The sequence below is a fragment of the Eurypyga helias genome, unplaced genomic scaffold (assembly GCF_000690775.1).
Source record: "Eurypyga helias isolate BGI_N326 unplaced genomic scaffold, ASM69077v1 scaffold24408, whole genome shotgun sequence".
NCBI lineage: Eukaryota > Metazoa > Chordata > Aves > Eurypygiformes > Eurypygidae > Eurypyga > Eurypyga helias.
This window is the reverse complement of record NW_010267923.1, coordinates 74,853-94,613: the sequence shown is the minus strand read 5'-3', so window position 1 is coordinate 94,613 and position 19,761 is coordinate 74,853. Positions and strand designations below refer to the sequence as shown.

General features: G+C 35.8%; 1 protein-coding gene across 1 annotated transcript in view; it reads left to right on the top strand.

Moving 5' to 3' along the window:
* The first annotated feature begins 2,720 nt into the window (after positions 1-2,720).
* Positions 2,721-19,761, top strand: part of PPFIBP2 (PTPRF interacting protein, binding protein 2 (liprin beta 2)) — an 81,412-nt gene continuing 64,371 nt past the window's right edge. The window contains exons 1-2 of the mRNA XM_010157595.1: positions 2,721-2,784; positions 16,224-16,438. Coding sequence (XP_010155897.1) covers positions 2,721-2,784; positions 16,224-16,438 — 279 coding nt within the window. The remainder of the gene's footprint in view (positions 2,785-16,223; positions 16,439-19,761) is intronic.

The window sequence follows — 19,761 nt, the reverse complement described above, 5'->3', positions numbered from 1 at the left end:
AAACATTCTTTTACATTCATCTTTGTCTTGGGTGACACTAAAGATTTTTCTTCCATTTTCTGATAAGGCATTCTCATATTGCTCTTCAGATCAATTTGATCTGGTTAGACAATGGCTTACTGGCTTACCTCTTATGACAAGCTATAAATGGCAGAGCTCAAATTAGAACATAGTAGTTTCTGACTCTTATTCCTGCATCTGCCCCTTTAGATAGTGGTGTTGTAAACACTGACTGGAACGGACATAGGACATGCACCTTACTGATAACACAAAGGTTATTAATTAATAAGTTTCTTTGTGTATATTTCACCAGCATCATGGAGAAAAGCCTGTGTCTCGGGGTTCTTAGTTTGTAAGAGAAGCAAATAATGTTTACTTGTTAGCTAAAATTTTTGCACAGAGTTTATTACTGAGATTGAGCATTTCTTATGATGCAGTAATTTGGACTCAGCCTTAAATATACTTTCAGCAATTGTTTGGGGTTGTTTTTTTTGGTGTGGGTGTTTTGTTTTGGGTTTGTTTTGGGTTTTTTTTCCTGATGAACCCTCTGAAACAAAAAATGTGTAAGCTTCTATGTTAAAGCTGACTTTACCCTCTGGCTGCTGCTTCTACATTCCAGTCTTCAGCTTCCAACTGAGAGTAAATGTGCGTGGTTGAGTTACCAGTCATGTCACTGGCCATGATGGCCACTGGTTGAACTGTCACTAGATGAACACGGTACAAAAATATTTTCATCTATGTGAATTGTCATTAGAGATTATTGTAATATTTAAATTCAAAATAATTGAATTTTTAGCATAGGTATGTATGATAAATACAGATGAGTGAAATTTCAGTGGCATTGGAATTATCAGCCCCACAAAGATATGACCATTGCCTGTACATGTACCTACAACCCACATCATTTAAAGGATATCTCTAGCCATTGTCAGACAGGTGTCTTTTGTAGTTCTTAGAAGGTTGTCAAAATTGAACAGTTTTTAATCACAAATCTAAAAACTCTGTATCAGAAGATTGAATGTGAAAAGAATGAATTGCACCCTTCATGGAAGAGGTATCAAATTTGGTGACCCTTTAAGGGCTTTGTCAGTATTTTGAGTTGTGTGTTAGAGCACTGCAAAAATTATGCACGTATATGATCGCTGTTGATGGCTGTGTGGGCACTGGTTTCACACTTCAGTGATGAAGTGATGTGCAAAAGGGCCTTATTTTGGAGGAAGTTTTCTCACTGGCAATGAAATGGACAGTGTAAATTCTTTTCCCCTTGAAATGTCATCTGTTAACCATACTGACTGCTACTTGACTCAGAGTCCAGCAACACCAATTCACAAGTAGAGACTAATTTTTGAAAATTATAGTTGTTATCCTTAATGTCAGATGGTAACATGAATCATAGAATGGTTTGGGTTGGAAGGGATCTTAACGATCCATCCAGTTCCAACCCCCCTGCCATGGGCAGGGACACCTTCCACTAGACCAGGTTGCTCAAAGCCTCATCCAGCCTGGCCTTGAACACTTCCAGGGATGGGGCATCCATGGCTTCTGTGGACAACCTGTGCCAGTGCTTCACCACCCTCTCTGTGAAAAATTTCTTCCTTACATCCAGTCTAAATCTACCCTCTTTCAATTTAAACCCATTACGTCTTGTCCTGTCACTACAGGCCCTTGTAAAAAGTCCCTCTACATCTTTCTTGTAGGACCCTTCAGGTACTGGAATCTGCTATAATGTTTCCCTGGAGCCTTCTAGTCTCCAGGCTGAACAAGCCCAATTCTCTCAGCCTTTTTTCACAGCAGAGCTGCTCCAGCCCTCTGAGCATCTTCATGACCTCCTATGGACTTGCTCCAACCTGTCGATATCCTTCTTATATTGAGGGCTCCAGAGCTGGATACAGTACTGGTGGTGAGGTCTCATGAGAGCAGAGTAGAAAGGGAGAATGTCTTTAATCCTGTTTTAAAGAGGCAGCAATAACTTTCATACTTGCATGTATGAAACAGAAATTTCATGCTTTGGGCATTTTGATTATTGGAACAGAAAGAACCATGTTTCAGTGTCATGAAAGAAATGGTAGAAATATTGAATGGGGGAAGGAGGAGTAAAAATTATTTCACAGTTGCTGGACTTAGGGTGCTGTAATGTAGAGGTTGGAGATGAAAGCCAATGAGATGTAGTTACTGTTGGGCTTGAGCCAGCAACAGGTTTATATCTGATCATTCTTTACCCTTACGGCAGCAATCCAAAGCAGAGCTCCTACAGAGTTCCACTTATAGGATAAGCATGTTCTTCTCTGTGTTCATTCCTTCACTGAAACCTAGTCAATCCTCTTTTTCCCCACAGTGCAAAAGGTTGAAAAGCACTCATCTTTGAATCTAGGAAACCATTGGTAAGGATGAAGGGTGGGGGAATCTCAAGTTTCTATTAGCTGAGATTGTTTGGTTTTATTTCTATCTGCATTTCCTTGTTTTAGTAAAATCTCTTTACAAAAAATAATCAACTATGAATGAAAATCTCAGAAATCCCAATTAATTTATCTAGAATAGGAACAATTTCATTAGTTTTCATACTCTTAGCCTCTATTCTTGCTAGTGTAGACTTTTGCTTGTGTGGCTTGATTTGTAATGTAACAGTGACATATTTTCTATAAGGTGTGGTTTAGTGTAATACACGTGGTTTCATCTGTCTTTTCAGCAGAAACAGTAAAGGTCTGAAGAAATCTCAGACGATGGCTTCTGATGCTAGTCATATGCTGGAAGCAGCTTTGGAGCAGATGGATGACATCATTGCAGGTATAATAATGCTTTATTTTACACCAAACTATTTTGAGATTTAACGATGTTTGTCTTTTTCCCTCGTGCAATTTTCCTGTTTGGTGGGGTTTGGGTTTTTTTGTTTGTTTGTTTTTTAAAGTTTAATTATTCTCAATTTGTCAAGTTCCCTGTGACACTGACATATTTGGTTTAACTGTTAAGTGAAGAAAATTTCAAGTAAAATAAAGGAAGAAACTCCACAATTCCACCTCAAATGTGAATATTGAAGTAAGAGGGTTTCACTTTGCTCTAATGCTGTATGATAACTTAGGCACATCCTAATTCTTGTGATAACATTTCATGTTGTATGTATTAGGTTTTTACTTCAATGTGTCTTTTGAAAAAAAGTTTTCACCAAGGCCTCTAGTTAGGTGGATAGTATATATCTGTATTTTACACATATACATGTACAGATATATATATATAAATGTTTATATATAAAAAGATACACCCTTTTTTAAAATTCATGATGTACACATTAAAAATAGCTTAGCTATTTATTGCCTTCATGGCTTAATGAGTTAGAAGGCATATCTTTTTGTTGACATTTATATCCAGAAGTAGACCTATGAATTTCTTTTTGCACAGATGTCCACTAGAAAGGCATAAGTTGTAAGACAGAATTTGCTGTCTTTTGGTACTTTCATGGTAAGGCAATTAAAAAATTTTCTCTCAACATTACAGCATCCAAGAAGAGAAGTTGATTTCTGTGGTTAGGACTCAGTAGCCTTGGGGTTTGTGCTCACAGACCATTCAGTATGAGCTCCTCCAAGAAGTATCTGGGTAGGGCCATGATCTCACTTGTGCACAATGGGAAAGCTTTCACTAAAGCTTAATAATTTAAATAATGACACTCATGCTGTGCCTTCATTTTTATTTTTTTTCCCACATGATGAAGTAGATGACATCAGCCTCTTGTTGCTGCACTTGTGCTTCTTCTCACTCTTCCTGCTGTTCTAGTAAAACTTTCTATCCAGAGACTAATATGGAGTTTCAAATATTACCACCAGAACATCTGTGATTAGGCAGGAAGTCATTATCCAGGATTTTTAGTTTAAAGAATCTCTAGATTTTTTTTTTCATTCACATATGAGTCTTCACTTTATTTTGAATGTGCAAACTTTAATAGGCTGCTAAGATATACAGAATTGCAAATGTGAATATGGGATATATCTGTAAATCCACAAATAACTTTTTTCACACGAATGAAGCAAGTTCCAGGAAAATAGAAATATTTAGATATGTATTTCTTTGTCTCTTTTTGAATACAGAATCTTAATTCAAACACGATTTTTAACCAATTGAAATTAATTGGGTTTTTATTTTTTCACCACTTATAAAATGTAAACAGTCAGGGAAGAATTGGATTTTCCATATATGTCACATAGAGAGAACAAGAAAAGCAAGGCTCAAACCGTAACTCATTATCTAGGGAACTGAAATAATTTCTTAGCCATTGCAAACCTTGGGTTATGATCCTGGCTAGTGCTATAAAAGAGCCAAAGTAACTTAGAAGCCTATGCCTCTGTAATTATGCTATGGAACCTGTACTCATAAATCACCTGCCTACATCGGGAAATTTTAACTTATTATCTCTCTTCTGTGATTATTTATACATAGCCCAGCACACACTGGTATGATAACAGGGATGCACTGATGGTTGCATTCCTCAGAAAAGTCAAGAGAAAGAAAATTAGACATATTCTAATTAAATTCACTTTTCAGATTAGACACTTATTTTCTTCCAGGTGTTGTCAGAGCTTTGTGGTATGTTTTCATTTGAAGAAAATGGTTAGAGAACTTGTCATGATTTTGAGTATGTTCAGTTTTGTCACTCCATAGGATTTCATCTACTTCAATCTTTTCCGTTAATTAGACCGTACTTCCATCATATGTCACATTGTCCAGTATCTCCTCTTATGAGCAATAAAAGAGCACGTATTCAACAAACAGATCTATCACGTTGCCTATATGAGCAGTGCTGTTTTGTTTAGAAAAAATATCAGATTTACTTGAAGATGCCATTTCATAGCTCCTTAAAAAGTTTTGCAGACTTACAGGCTATATGTGGTTTTCCACTGAGAGGATAACATTTCTACTCAGTAGCATTTGCATGAATGGAAGGTCTGAAAAATGGTTGCTGTGAGACTAGTTCTGGGTAAGACAATAGGTGGTTAGTGTTGGGTATTTTTTGCATGATATGGAAAGATAGCTTTGTAATATGTGGCATAGCTGATTAAATAGCAGTATATGACTCCCTAAGAAAATTATGTTTTTCATCTAGTTTCATGCTAGAAAAATAGTTGTGATCAGAAACCAAGTTTGATTTGTTGTTGTTGTTGTTTTTATTTTCCTTTTCCCCACTTGTTTTTTTTAGATTTTTTTTTTTTGTGCCCATAACTTTTTTAGGGTTAAACTTGATAAATAACCAATAGAATTAAATCGTTCCAGGCTTCGAAACAACACTGCTTTTACGCCTCTTGCTTAGTTGCCGTGATGGTGGAGACAGTGATATAGAGAAGCAAAGCAAATGATATAAGAAATATTCTCTGTGAGTCAGGAGATTGCACATCCTGTTCACGTCGGGTTTTTAGTGGTGTGGTGCCCAAGCTCTAAAACAAAAAGATCAGGTAGGTCGTGAGCAAACTGACAACCTCTTGAAGAGAGTTCACTTTATGACTTCATATTAATTACATGTTTAGTCCACTGATACTCGGTATAATACAGAAAACAGGTTTATATAAAGATATCTAATGAGGAAAAGAATGAAGATATTTCTCAGACAATGTCAAGTCCCATCAATGTAAATTGAATAGTTCTTGATTTCAGAATGATACCTACCTCTACCGATAAAAAAAAAAATCATATTGCTTTATTCCTTTACTTATTTTTAGTATAACACAAAGTACAAGCTCAATTGGGTGGGAAGGTTGCTTACGTTATCTATTTATTTATTTATTATTTTCCATTGCTAGAAATAGATAGGACTTTTTAAGACAGGTTGACTCAGGTCTGTTCTGGTCATGCTCCTCTAGCAAATGTTCTGTGTGTTCCAGAACTGTTTGTTGAATATTCTGGTATGACTGAATGAACAAATACATCTGCTGGAGTCTATACTTGGATTTGGTTATTATCCCAATTCGTATCAAATTGAGGAACATAGTAATTATTCAAGTTTGATTCACTCTAATTCAATCCGCTAAGCTTCTGTATGCAATTTGGGCAGGGACTGGAAAACAGGAATGTTCTCTTCTTCTGTATGGTGAGAGAACCAAATGAGATAGGAAACTCCTTCAGAAGGAGGACTGTCATGTAGCAAACCAGGACCAAGTCTTCTAACTGCAGATTTATATAAGCCATAGTATGCAAATGTTGGACATATATCATCTGTGCAAATGCAGCTGCTTTTAGAGTAGCCTGGAAACAGCAAAAAAATAAACTGTTTAGGCCTTGTACTTTTTCATTTCACTGCACCCGGATTCCATACATATATTTTGGCAGCACTGGATTCAAAGGCTAAGGCTAAACTTCATGACTGTTGGAAAGTTACGTGGCTGATGAAAAAGGTGTTTCCTTTGGAATGAGGCTTGAGTGGGTGCTAGGAGAGCTGTGCTCTTCTCTTAGCCTCAGAAACCTTTACTCTAGGCACAAAATGAGCATTAATCACTATTTTAAAGAAGTGAGAAGTCCAGAGATGTGTAGCTTGCATTGGTTAATTTTTGTAGCTTGAGTAAATATGTATAGATACACATACAAAACCAGCATTGTGTCTGTTTAAGGAGAAAACAGTCCCAATTTCTTTTATTAGCTCTAGTTATTAAGTATTGGATTGTGGCCTTGTCCTTTAGCGTAAGAACTAGGCATGAAATAGATATTACTTACGAATTTGCAGTACTCCTTTTAGCCTTCTAATTTTAAAAGCTGTGTCCCTTACTTAAATGTTGACATAGCTCATACATTATTCTGATTAATCAAAATAAAAAGTCTCAATGTAGACTGTGCATCTCAGTGCAATACAAAATGTATTAGTGTTTAGAGTGCATGAGGGTAGGATTGTGAAGGAAGATTAACAAATTGAATTTCATTGGGCTTGATCAAATTTAACAGATAGGTCAGTGTTCCCAAGTCTTTTATGCTTCAGTACATCTGTACTGATAACCCCTCCTCATAGCTATATAACTTAGGCATGCTAAATGATTAGCCATATTTGACTAAAATAGCAAAAAGGGCTAATGTGATTGCCAATGAACATGTCTTGCCCATTAGCTGGAATGACTTGCACTCCAACCAGAGGCTTTCTCTAAAGAAAGTGCCCATATGTCAGATCTGTCTATGCATTATTTATTCGAGGTGTGTGACTTTGGCATTGCTTCCCTCTGAGGTTTGACCAAGTCGTTACTTTCCTTTTTATTCAGCTTGTACCCATTTATTATTCTTCATAGGTTTTGATTATTTTTACTTTGCAATATATCCCAATGAATTAAAATGTGGTTTACTTTACTTTTATATCAAACTGCTTTTCTCTGTCAGCAATCTGGATATCCATATATCCTTTTGTGAATAATGAGCGTAATTGTAAGATCTAAAAAACTCCTGTCACAATATCGAAATCTGCTGCAGCTCCAGAATCTCTTCAATTTCACCAAGTAATCACTGTAATTATTGAGTTCCCTTTTAGCCAGAACTCCTGCAGTGATTGCTTACTGAAAAATAATGAGAAAGTTAAGTGTGTTATCACATGGGAGTGTACTGATATTTCAGTATTTGTACTGAAAGATTGAAAAGTATAAATAATTTAAAAGTTTGTCAGGAAGTTGTCCAAGAAGAAGTATGCATGTTTAAATTCCCTTCTCTTGAGGTGGCAGGACACTTGTGTTCAGTTCATTGCTTTGGCTGTGTGCTACAAATTCAACCACTTCTCACACCCTTGCTGAAAAACAGGCCTTTAGGGGAAATTATACTTAAGAGGTGAACAAGATTTTAATTCAAGTTTAATATATTTTCCTCATGGGATGTATTTGCCAGAATTTAGGAGAACCTGTTTCTGGGGTTTTCTATTTTTTTTTTTTTTTTTATTCGTTCTGCCCCATCATAGTTTTATCATGAAAACAATAAGAGTTCCAGTACCAGAGCAATGCTATGTTCCTGGATGGGTGAGGTTATTAAATCACCTCCAGGTAAGTGATTAGAAATCCAATTAAAAATGCAGGAGTGGACAAAAATACTAATACTATCACTTGAACTCCTTTGAGTGAATTTTAGATTTTGTGGAATAAGGTTTTCTCAGAATTCCTACATAAATAATAGGAAATCAAAATATTTCCTAATGACCTCATCCTTTACCCATGAGTAGTCATATATGTCATCACAGGATTAATTCAGAATGCAGGGACTAGTCTCAGAGCACTTTAAGAAAAGAACATAGACAGCTCTGTTCTGCTTCATAAGGGGTTGAAATTGTCCAGACCAGACAGAGAGCACTTAATCATGCTTTTTGTGGTGTGTGTTGGGGGAGGGGGGTGTTGTCTTATTCGAAATACAGGCTGGGTGACATGCAGCTGATGGGCAATACAAGCTTCTTGTGACTGTAGTATGACTAGAGGATAGCTTCTACTATTTTCTTTTCAATTTGGATAGTTCCAGGTGACTTTACAATTTTATCACTTACTTCCTATTTAAGATTCACAGTATTTTCAAATTCAAAATCTTGTTTCTATATTAAAGGTGCATAACTTTTTAAAATTTTAATACACACATCTTTGTAGAATTTCATTTTGGAGCACTGAATTGACACAGACTGTAGTTGAGATAATGATGAGAGAAGCAGAATAATTTAAATAATGAGCAATTTATTTTGTTATAGATCAGAGTAATTGAACAGAACAGCTGCAGTGATTTTTCCTGTATTTTCTAAATAAATTGTAATTGTGTTAACAGGCTGTGCTTCAGTTAGGAATAGTGTATTTCCTTTTTATTTTATCTTCTTTTTCAATCAATAATTTAGACTTTTTCTGAAGAAAAGAAATAAATTATCTGCAGCATTTGTTGTTTATCTTGATACTGCTGTGCATTAAGGTGGGCATTTGTGAAGTGGTACTATAGTGACTTTTTGAAATAAATAGCTAGAACATATTTATGCATAGATCTTATAACAATAGAAATATGAAAAAGAGAATTTAATAAATTACTTGAACTCTTAAAACTTAATACAGCAGTTCACTGTCTATTTAATTTATAATTTTTCACATCATCTCTCTGTGGTCCGTCTTTTAGGTTTGTTAACATCTAAGACAGGGCCTTTGCAAACTGCGCGCACACTCCAATAACCGTTACAGCCATTTGATGCTATGTTTTCCAGGGGCTTTACACGTGCTCTAGCCTTCAAGTTAAGACCTTGCATAACTGCTCAGGTGCAGTTTTCATCTGTGTTTTGAAAGCATGTGAAAATCATGGCAACTTGCATGTTGATTGCGCATGTGCAGCCCTGTCTACTCATTCCTTACCCAGGGTTGCCAGAGCAACCTGAAGTTTGGAATTTCCTCAATTTTGAGTGCTTAACCTTGCAAGAGGTCATTATAGCTATTTGGGCTACTGTCCCAAAACATGCTTCCCATACTCTCACTATCCTAAGCATATTTTCTCACGGATAGTGGGGGTCTGAGTACAAGGTAGAGAGTGAAGGCTCCCTGAATTCTGTTTGTAGTACTGATGGATTCCGTGTGTTAACTACAGAATCTTATGGAGTTGAAAGCATTCAGAACTTGTTTCATATAAACAATTATCTTTTACAATAATATTTATAATAACAGTGATTTCACTTGTCGTTGGTTTTTGACTTCCCTTGCATGTGTTCCTGCCTTTCCAGCAAAACAACAAAATCAGAATTTTTCTCGAAAATAAGTTAAGATTAACTCAAAATGGAGATATCTTTGCAACTGAAATATGCTACTTCAAATTCTTTATCTCTGACTATAGATAAACAGTTCTGTCAGTATAAAACAACAAAAATACAGTCATGACCTAGACACCTCCATCAACATACCAGAAATACAGTACTGCAATGGTTTATGCAAAACATAATCCACACATCATAGGTATTTGTATTAAGTTTTGGAAAAGGATGGAAAAGAAACAGAAATGTAAATAGCTGCACATACAATATGTAGCAAAGAAAGGCAGTTGAACCATGATGACTATAATCCTGTAGGACTGAAAATCTGAGACACAAAGGGGTTTTTGTGGTTTATATGATGTGATCTGTTTTTCTGTACATGAGTCACTCAGTAGTTTAATAAGCTAGTGAACAGATTTTTTAAGATTTAAATTTAAACAAGTTTTATCAAACACGGGATTTCTCTAAATTCAAAATCATAGCTTCTCAGCTTCATACTTTAAGACAATGAAATTGATTTGAAAGAGTCTTTAAAAATCAAAATAGTGTAATTTTTATAAAACAAGGTGCCTTTATTTCCTCACAAACTGAATGCTCTTATTTCGCCTATGCTTTCAGAGATACATTTTTTCATGAGTGTTCATGTTACCAGTAGCTTACGACTCCTTACTACAAACAGTTCTGAATTTTGTACTAAAATATATATTTGTTGCCTCACAACACTGTTTTAATTAGACTACTGGTTTCACTGGCCCTAAATACACATTTTTTAGTGTGTGTAACTACAAAAAGGAGAGAAAATTGGTGCAAGTGTTTGTTCTTCGTCTTTAATAAAATGTGTTGGTTCTGGTTTTCTTGTGCGATGGAGACTTAGGCTCAAATATCCAACATAGCTGTATAATCCATCTTGCTTTTTTCACCCGCTGTAAGGCTGCTTAGCTTGTGTTTCTGGATAAGAGCGATCTCTTTGCAGTTGTGTATACAGTACCTAATGTGCTGCACATCACAGCCTAGTCTCTCTAAGCATGTAAAAGGAAAAAGGTCGAGTAATTGCATACATAATTTGCATAAGAGATTATAGTTAGTTCTTGAAAATTGTCTCAAGTATTCCACGTGTGGCTGTAAATAAAGTTCAGTTGAAAATCATCCGAGCTGTGTGAAACTTGCATGTGAATGTGTTCATTAATATTTCTAGGCTTGGAAATTTTTTCCTAGGGCTTCCTGTTAATCCAGCTCAACAGTTACTGTTCCCTGTAGTTAAAGATCTAAAAGCAGAGATTTGAGGAGAAGCTAATACAAGCTATGATTCAAAACACACCATTTGTGATGTGTTTTGCATTACAGTATTAGAAGAAAGGATTATGTGAGCTACCTCTTCACTTCTTTGACAGAAGGCTTAGGAACGAGGAGGCTGAATTGTGTCCCATCCAGACCTTACTACTAGTTTACATAAATTCACATTTTCAAGGCTATCTTCATGAGAAAGAGAGACTTGTGCTTCAAAGAAAACTGCACTTTGTACTTGTGAAGAAGAGAGGAAGAATTTGGACAACATATATGCTCATTGAGTAAAAAATCAGGTAAAAAAAAAGTTCTCTAGCAGTGTAATGGCTGTCTGAAAGGCCAGAGAAAATGTGTATTTATACCATCATTGATCAAATATCAAAACTGTTACCCTTGGGTATTTCAGCTTTATAGAAACTCATCCTTATTCCAACATAAAAGTAGCTTTTGGGTTTTGCTGTGGGACTTCTGTTGTTTTTTGCTGTTTTCTAGACTAAAGAAGTCAGCAGGTTTAGGAAAATCTGGTTTTAACCGCTGATGGTTGAGGTGTGTATTACTAGGAATTTTTTTTCTAAAACTCAGCCAGGATAATAAGGATGAATGCAGAGGATCAGAAGTTAAGGGGCAAGGAAATGTGAGCAATCAGAAACAGTTTCAGCTGCTAAGAGTGAAAGTTGGGTGGTGGATAAATGTATACAATATAAGCTGAGGAGAGCGGATTTTCAGACTGGCAAGGCTTTCTGCTTCTTTCTTTACTTCTGCTTACTAACTTATTTTTGCAAGTTACCAGTAGTGTTGTTTTCTGAATAGGTTATGTATTTGTCCAAAAGGAATGTTTATTTGAAAACATTCAGCTAATTGCAAGGAACTTTGAACTCAAACTGTGCTTGTGTGGTCAGGGTGCAGGAAATGTGTAACTTAAAAATTGTTTGCCTTTTTTTGTTGCTTTTGTTATTAGTTCTACCATACATACACTGTGCAGCAACATTTAATCTCCTCCATCCACTGTCTGTATGTGGAAGCCAGAATTGAGCGCTTTGGCATGTCTTAGTTCCAATACATTTTTTTCCCTTTCTTTCTTTCCTCCTACTCCAAGGTGGACATTTATGATGATTAATTGTGTTCCAGTAGTACACTAGGAAAACATGGTTTGAGTATTATATAAACATAATGACAAAAGATTCCCCTGTGTCCTGTTCACCACTGGAAAAAATGAAGCACAGGAAGACTGTGACTTGCTCAAGGCTATACAATGAGTATTTTTGCAAGAATTCCAAACTCAACTCATTCTTTTCTGAGTCTGTAAAATTCTAGTGCTTGAACCCCATTATTCCTCAATTCGGCTATCTATAATAAAGCTACACAGAAATTAATTGGTATTAATGGTAAAGTGTATTAGTAACACATAGTGTTCTGTTTCTTCTGTGGCATCTCTTTTTTGGCATCAGTCTGCAAGGAGATCCAAATTCTTACTGTCTGTCTTGTGCTCAGAATTCTTAATTTTCTGTTTCAACCAGGAGAATAAAAGGGACTAGAGTGGCAACGCATGGCAAACCAGTTTAAAAATTTTACAAAGCAAGGGTGTATGCCTGTATTTGATGGGAAGTGTGAAAGCTCATGTTCTCTTAGTGTTGCGCTGGGATCTGTGGGTAGCCTCTGTTCCACACAAGGACAGTTAATCATGGGAGGGCTTTGTCAGTCCAGCAAAGCAAAGCACTTTTAAGTTCTTGCTTAATATTTGTGATCCCAGTGACTTGAAACCAGTAAAATTCTGATTGCTGAAGGCTAGACTCTTTAGCACATCTCAGAATTTTGCTGTTCTCTTGGCATCATAAGGGTACAGATATGGTTTGGTTTTTTTTTTTTCTTTTTGATGGTATTGGACATGGGTACATTCTTCTCTCACCAGTGCCTGCTTTTTGAAGTCTATTTACAAATCTTGAACAGTACTGACATATATGTGTGTATGTATATATATATTTTTTTTTTAAATAATTTCTTTCATGGATAATAAACTCAGATGAAAGAATTGAAATTATGAATTAAATTGAGCCTTTCAGTCTCTACTTCCTTCATTTAACTTTAGTTGGAATTAATCAAAGAGATGTTTTTCCTTTCAAGCTTTAATGCAACTAGTGCTTATAGTAATTTACAGATAGTTCAGTTGTAAGATCATTGAATCTTTATTCATGTAAGCAAAGAAATACTATGCTGCCTGCTTACTATTATTAGGTAAGAAAATTTTGAAGTATATTTATTGTCTTCTGCAGTTTAAAATCCTGTACTCTTTATGCTCAAAATGAATTCCAAGTTTTAAGTGTGGGGTAAGTGATAAGATATACCAACTTTTGTATATTGTTAGGTAGCTCTGGGTACATGATCTTGCCATAAGGACGTCTTTGATGGTTTTCATTCGTTGCATCTCTTCTTCTTCTGGCTTCTTTTTTATTTCTTATTTCATGCAAACTGAAATGGAGGCAAACGAGGCAGGAAAGGAAACAGTAAGAAGAAAACCTGAAAATTCTTAAATTGACTTTGTCTCAATCACTAGAAATCAAACTGATGTTCTTTCCTTGTAAAAACACATTACCAACTTTCAAATGTCCCCACGCAGGACAGGACTGTCCTGAAGACCCACCTTAGATTACAACTATGGAAACTCAGCATGTGTGCCTTACACATGGACCCAGTGCTTGGTAGTTGTGAGAGATGATGGCCTTTCATTGCTGCATAAAGTGTGAAAAGTACTTGCTAAGCAAAAACACAGAAAAATTTAGCATGGAATTTTCCAAGAGAAAGAGTGAGAAAACTAGTTTAAAGGTCCTAATGTCACGATAACCAAGAAAGACACATCTTTAAACATGGCATCAATGCTACTTAAGACAAAAATGGCAGATTTCAGTTTGGGTTCATATCTCTTTTGGAAAGTAAGTAGTGAGCCACTCCGGCTGAATGAAAAAACTTAAGAGGTTATATGATCCAAATGGCTTTCACACAATGTGGAAATGTACTATTTTTAGTTGCTAGAGCTTAATATTAATAGGCAATAGGAAGTACACTAACAGAATCAACTAAGCTGGCATAAGTAGCTGAGAGTATAGAAATACACAAGGAAATACCTTTTAGTGTTTAGAATACTCAAATCCAGCAAAACAGTTACTTGATCCTCTCCTGAAAAGGAAATAATTCAGGAAGACAAAGTTGATTTATGAGGTGAAGTTGTCTTGTGTAGCAGTCTTTGTAGCACCGGATATTGAAGAAACTTTATCTTGGACAGGGTCTTAGCCAGACATTAAGATGAGATCTCACACTTGAGGTATTAAAATAAACTCAGAAGCAGTGGAAGTCAACAGGACCAAACAGGGAATATTCTGTGTTTGAAAAGAGATTAAGTCTATATGAAATACTCCAGTAGTGAAAACGGGTGTTGCTTTTTTTTTAAAAAAAAGAAAAACCACACCACAACAAACTACTATTTAGCCTTGCAAAACATGAGAAATTTCTAGGGGTGGTTTTACATTATTTAAAACAAACAAACATGTAAATCAAACAGTAAAATGCAAACCACACAACTTTGCAAAGATAATTGAGCTGCAAGAATTCTTTGTGGTATTAAAGCAGCGGTTGAAAAAAACCTGGTATTATTATTATTTAGAATTTCCCCAAAAGCTTTGATTAAAGTTAAGCGTTCACAAAATGAGGGACAAAATGTTGTTTTGGATCAAAAACTGATTAAGATGGGAAACAATATTAGGATTAAATGATCAGTTAGCATTTTGGTTAAAAGCTAATCTAGGTGTAGAATAAATGTCAGTGTACTAGGACCTAGAGTGTCAGTGAATTCGTGAGTTGTATTTAGGCATTAGTTGTATATCAGGCTATATGTAAAATGAACCATGGGGTTCAAACATAATTGGTAATGTCCAAATCATGGTAAATAAATAACCATAGCAGGCAAACTAACGCCAGGTAGTGTGCATTCAAGAAGAAAATTTGAATTACTTATACATCTGGGTTTCAAATTAGATACATCTGCTCAGGAAAAAAAAAAACTTAGCAAATAATTTTCAAAGGCCCAGTAAAGATTTCGGTTCCTTTCATAACTAAGATGTAAAGATATTAAACAGAGGAGTAAAATGGACAATAGTATGCAATTTATTATAATCCCCTTGTGCAGAACAATGATAGTCTTCTAAGGATTACTATGTGCAGTGTAGATCCAACATACACCTGTAAAGTATGTTACAAAATTAAAGGATTGAGAGCAGTAGAAAAAGAACAATCAAAAGCCTTAAAAAAATCTCCCATGAAGTCAAATAAAGGGGGAAAATATGATGGCTTACGCCAGAGAGAACAGGAATGAAGACATAACAAGTACAATCTGTTGTGTACTTGATGCAGTGAATTGTAAATAAAAACTGTAAAAAGTAGAGCAAATTGAAGTTTTCCTTCTGACTAGGTCTTAAAGAAACAGAAGGATATTAATTGAAGCCAAGGTCTGAAATTCGTGACTGAGGAAGAAATAGCTCATTTTAGTGTGCATTTCATTAAAACATGAAGTATTAGGACAAAAAGATTCTGAGATATTGGAATTTGTAATTTTATAATTCTCCCATCAAGTGGGATATGTTTGTTGCTGTGCTTATTTTTCTTGAGAAAATAATTGTGCTGGAGGGCTGGCAGGAGGGAGGTGGTGTAATTCAGAGAGCTTTGTGTAATTTAGAGAGTTAGCAAAGTTTCATTAGCCACTTTTATTGCTAACTTTTTGGGTTTTGTTCTCTGTGGGAGGGTTTTAAACCTGTTCAAGGCCACATATTTTTCTAGTTCTGGTAACACGATCTATTTTCATCTGAGTTTCTTGTGAAAGGACTTCATCATTCTTATGTTGTTTAACACTGCCCTGTGTGGAGACTTCTGTGTAGCTGAGAAGCTAGTGACATCTCATGGTAACCATGGAAAATTACAGGTGATTTGAGGTAAGGTTTTGGCATTTGTAATTTAACGGACATTGCAAATGCTTCCTAGGTCAAATATTTTGGTTCAATATGCTTATACATACCTCTCACATTTAATTCTCCAGTGCTCATTGTTTAGAGAGTAACTCTAGTATCTCTGTCTGAAATAGTGATGCTGTTCAGTTAGTATCCGAAATCTAGATGTTGTAGTGTGTAGTATCTATATATTTGTCACTTACAAAACAATTATTTATCTTTATTGTCTCTCCTCATTTTACTTGTTTTAGGTACAAAGTCAGCTACAGAGTACACTAATGGTGGTTATGATATTGTGTCACCTGCTCCATCTGTATACTTGGGCACGTTTCAAATTTTACATCTCCTGGAAGATCTGAAGATGGCACTGGAAATGCTAGAGGATCCTCAAGAGAAAGAAGCATTACGAAACCAAATTCCAGGGGCCACAGCAGTGTGTATACGGGAATGGTTTGAAGAGAATCTGGTGAGTAGTTATTTATAGCTTTTCCATTTTGTTTGCAAACACCTTTGGATCAAGTATTTTGCTGCTCCCATTATTTTTATAATAACTGAAATCTGCATACTTAGAGAAGTGCAGGGGGTGGTGAGCAATCATAGAAAGCTGAGAATATTACCACTTTATGTGCTGGTTACTAAAGCAATGCAGATACAGGAGTATAAGAAGGTGGTGAAAGACCTTATTTTGTCCTTGGTGAGAGAAAAGATAGAAAAATTACCTGTTCTGTGCGGGTTTCTTGTTTTTGTGTTTTTGTTGGTGCTTTGCTGGAGATTAAAATAAATAAATTATAACTAGTTATAAAACCTTACATGTTTAAACAGACGACTTGGAATATGGTGGCATTTTCTGTTGAAGGGAGAAGTAGACAATACAGGGATGATTCTCCTATACTTTTCCTTGCTACATTTCCTTTACCTTAATTATCCGTACTATGAATCTCCAAAGTATCTTGCACACCAGGTAGTGGTGGTGAAATGCAGTAAAAGTCTAACTTCTGATTATGAGACAGTCATATTGGGATAGATGGGCAATAAACATTTGATTATATTGGAAAAGATCGAGTCTTACCGAGTGAGGAGCAGATCTTCAGATAAACCTTAAAAGAAGAGATTCATTGGTTTTAAAGGAAGAGAGAAACAGCAGGTCCTGCCAGAACATTTCTCTTCACCAAGCCCATCATTGCAAGTGAATGGTGGTTTACTAAAAAGTAAAAGCCACCTATCACTTTCTCAACTTCAGAAGTGTTTTCTACATCAATGGGTTTTCTTCTGTCTTTGTCAATGCACATTACTTATATGTAATTGTGTCTGTAGCTTCTGGTTCAGTGTTTATCATCTGCTATAGCTATGTGTTATACACTATGCCTAGTGCAACCTAACATAGGAAAGGTAGCTGCTTTTATTTGAAATTGTCAACTGCTGGTTTGTTGGCATTCTCCACAGAGCACGGGTCTGACTGAAAAGTCCTCTTTGGGCCTGTATGAGAGAAAGGAATGTGAATTTGGTACCAGCTTTGAAAGCAAAAGGTGAAGGATTTGGAGTTTGGATTTTAATTTGCATTTACAGTATTAGATTTTATGTCCAGAGGCTCAGGCCAGCTCTTACCAAATTCCTGCCTTAGCAGAAATTTTAATGCTATTTGAAAGCTTTCATAGCCAAAAGATACTTTTAAAGTATAAAAGACACATTCTCACAATTGTCCACAGTAAAGTTGGCCCTAAAACACTTGGTTGAAGAGTTTGAATCTGGTGGTCTAGCTTTTGGCCTCTTTGTTGCAGAAATAGTGTCACAGAAAACTCCTGCTCAATTCCTATGGTTTAAACATATCAAGATTGAGGTGGCTTGCTCTTTTATTAAAGGCATGGTTAAATAGAAGTCAGTGAACTATATATTTAGGATCAACATCAGCAATACAAGAGAGAAACCAAAATACTAGATGGTTAAGAAATGTTAAAGAACACCTACAGATTTCTATACACAGTTCTGTAACTAATTCCAAAGAGTTAAAATGACAGAGACATGCACACATCCACATTCATAGTTACTCGCTCACATTTCCTTTCTGGTGTTGGTTACAAGCACGAACAGCCTCTTCAGTGGATGTGGGTTCCCCTATTTACACACATCTCCTCATGGACACGTGGGTGCTTTAGCTTTTGTGTGTACCCATGGGGCTCCCTACGGTCTGCTAACACGTGTGCTGGTGAGCAAGCACCCCATGAGTTCACCCAGGCACACCTGAGGTGTGGGTCCCCAGTTGTTGCAACCGGTAACTATCAGGTAAAACATCATTCCGTAGAAAATGCCAGATGCTCTCCAGTGGAATTTGGTAAAAAGTGTTTCTTCTGAGCATTCTCTTTAAAGTGTACGCTAATAATTCAGTAATGTGGAAAAATTTACATATGCCTAGAGTGTGAAAACTTATTATGTTTCATACCTGATACTACCTTGCTCACTTCGTCTTTTGAAAGCATCTGCTTTATCCCTTTTTCTATGGAACCATTGGTAGGTATTTGGTCTTTCAGTGATTTGGTGGAGTTGGATTTTGTGCTTCTCATCTACAGGCCCCTAAGGAAGAGGCACACCGTTTGTGGAACTAAAGTTTGCTTTTTGAAAAGGCTGTTCTTTTCATTTCTTTGCTCTGGGATCTGTGAAACATATCAAGTTCTTGAGTTTACAGTATAACTGGACACAGTAACTGTGCTGTCACTGCGTTGATAGATGAAATAGTTTGTCAAAGTTAGCACTGAATTTAAAAAGACAATTATATGTATCACTGAGGATTTAATAGGTGCTGTAACTGCACAAATCTTTTGACAAAACTAAAATGGAATGAAGCATCATTAATTATAGAGTTTTAAGTACTTAAGAACTGTATTAAAAATTCTTGCCTTGAAGTGCATGCCTGGAATGTTTTACATGCTTTATGACTATAAATTCTTTGGCCTTAAAAACAGAACAAAAAGGCCTGGAGATTATCGTGGCGAGTTTATATAAAACAGTTTTGTGTAGAGTTTCAATGCTTCTTGTTTAAATATTTTAGTATTGCTAGTGACTACGTGATGTATCACAAAACAGGTAGTAATTTCAGCATTAAAAATTAACTGCTGCAGTAACAACCAACTGTGTTCGACTTGGTGAGCTATGAAAGAATATATTGAGTTACAGTTTAATTTCATAATTCTAAATTAACTTCGCCACTGTTAATTCTTTTTTTTTATTTTATACATCTTTATGGAACCCTTTTCTGAGTAAAGAGGAACCCTAGTGTTCTTAAAGTGGTCCTAAGACAATTTTAAGCATGAGTAAAATCCTCATTTCCAAGATTGCAAAACATGATCTTCCTTCCAGTGGAACATCTATATTTAAAGCAAGCCACTTCACTGAGTAGCTTTATATGATGACTCTTAAAATGCTGAGCCTTGAGAACTCATTAGTATTTTCCTGATTATGTTTTTTCTTGGATGCCTAAATCTGAAAATCTTTCCAAATGTTCTAAATTAGAGGAAACAGAAATGGGAGAAGAACATAAAAAATAGTAAAGAACTGTGTGATAGAGGCAATCTGTTAAAAAAATGTGATTTACCTTATGATATATGCTGTGCTGTGTCTCATTACATGCTCCATGTTTTTGTATTGGTAAAACTAGACTTTTTAGCAGAAATAGGATACATTTCTTAGAACCTTGATTGCCTTTTGGTCATGATTAATGTTCAGAAGAGATTGTCTCCACTGTGTGTTAAGATCAAGGAATTTTTTTCCCACTGTCTTTACAGGGACTTGGATTAA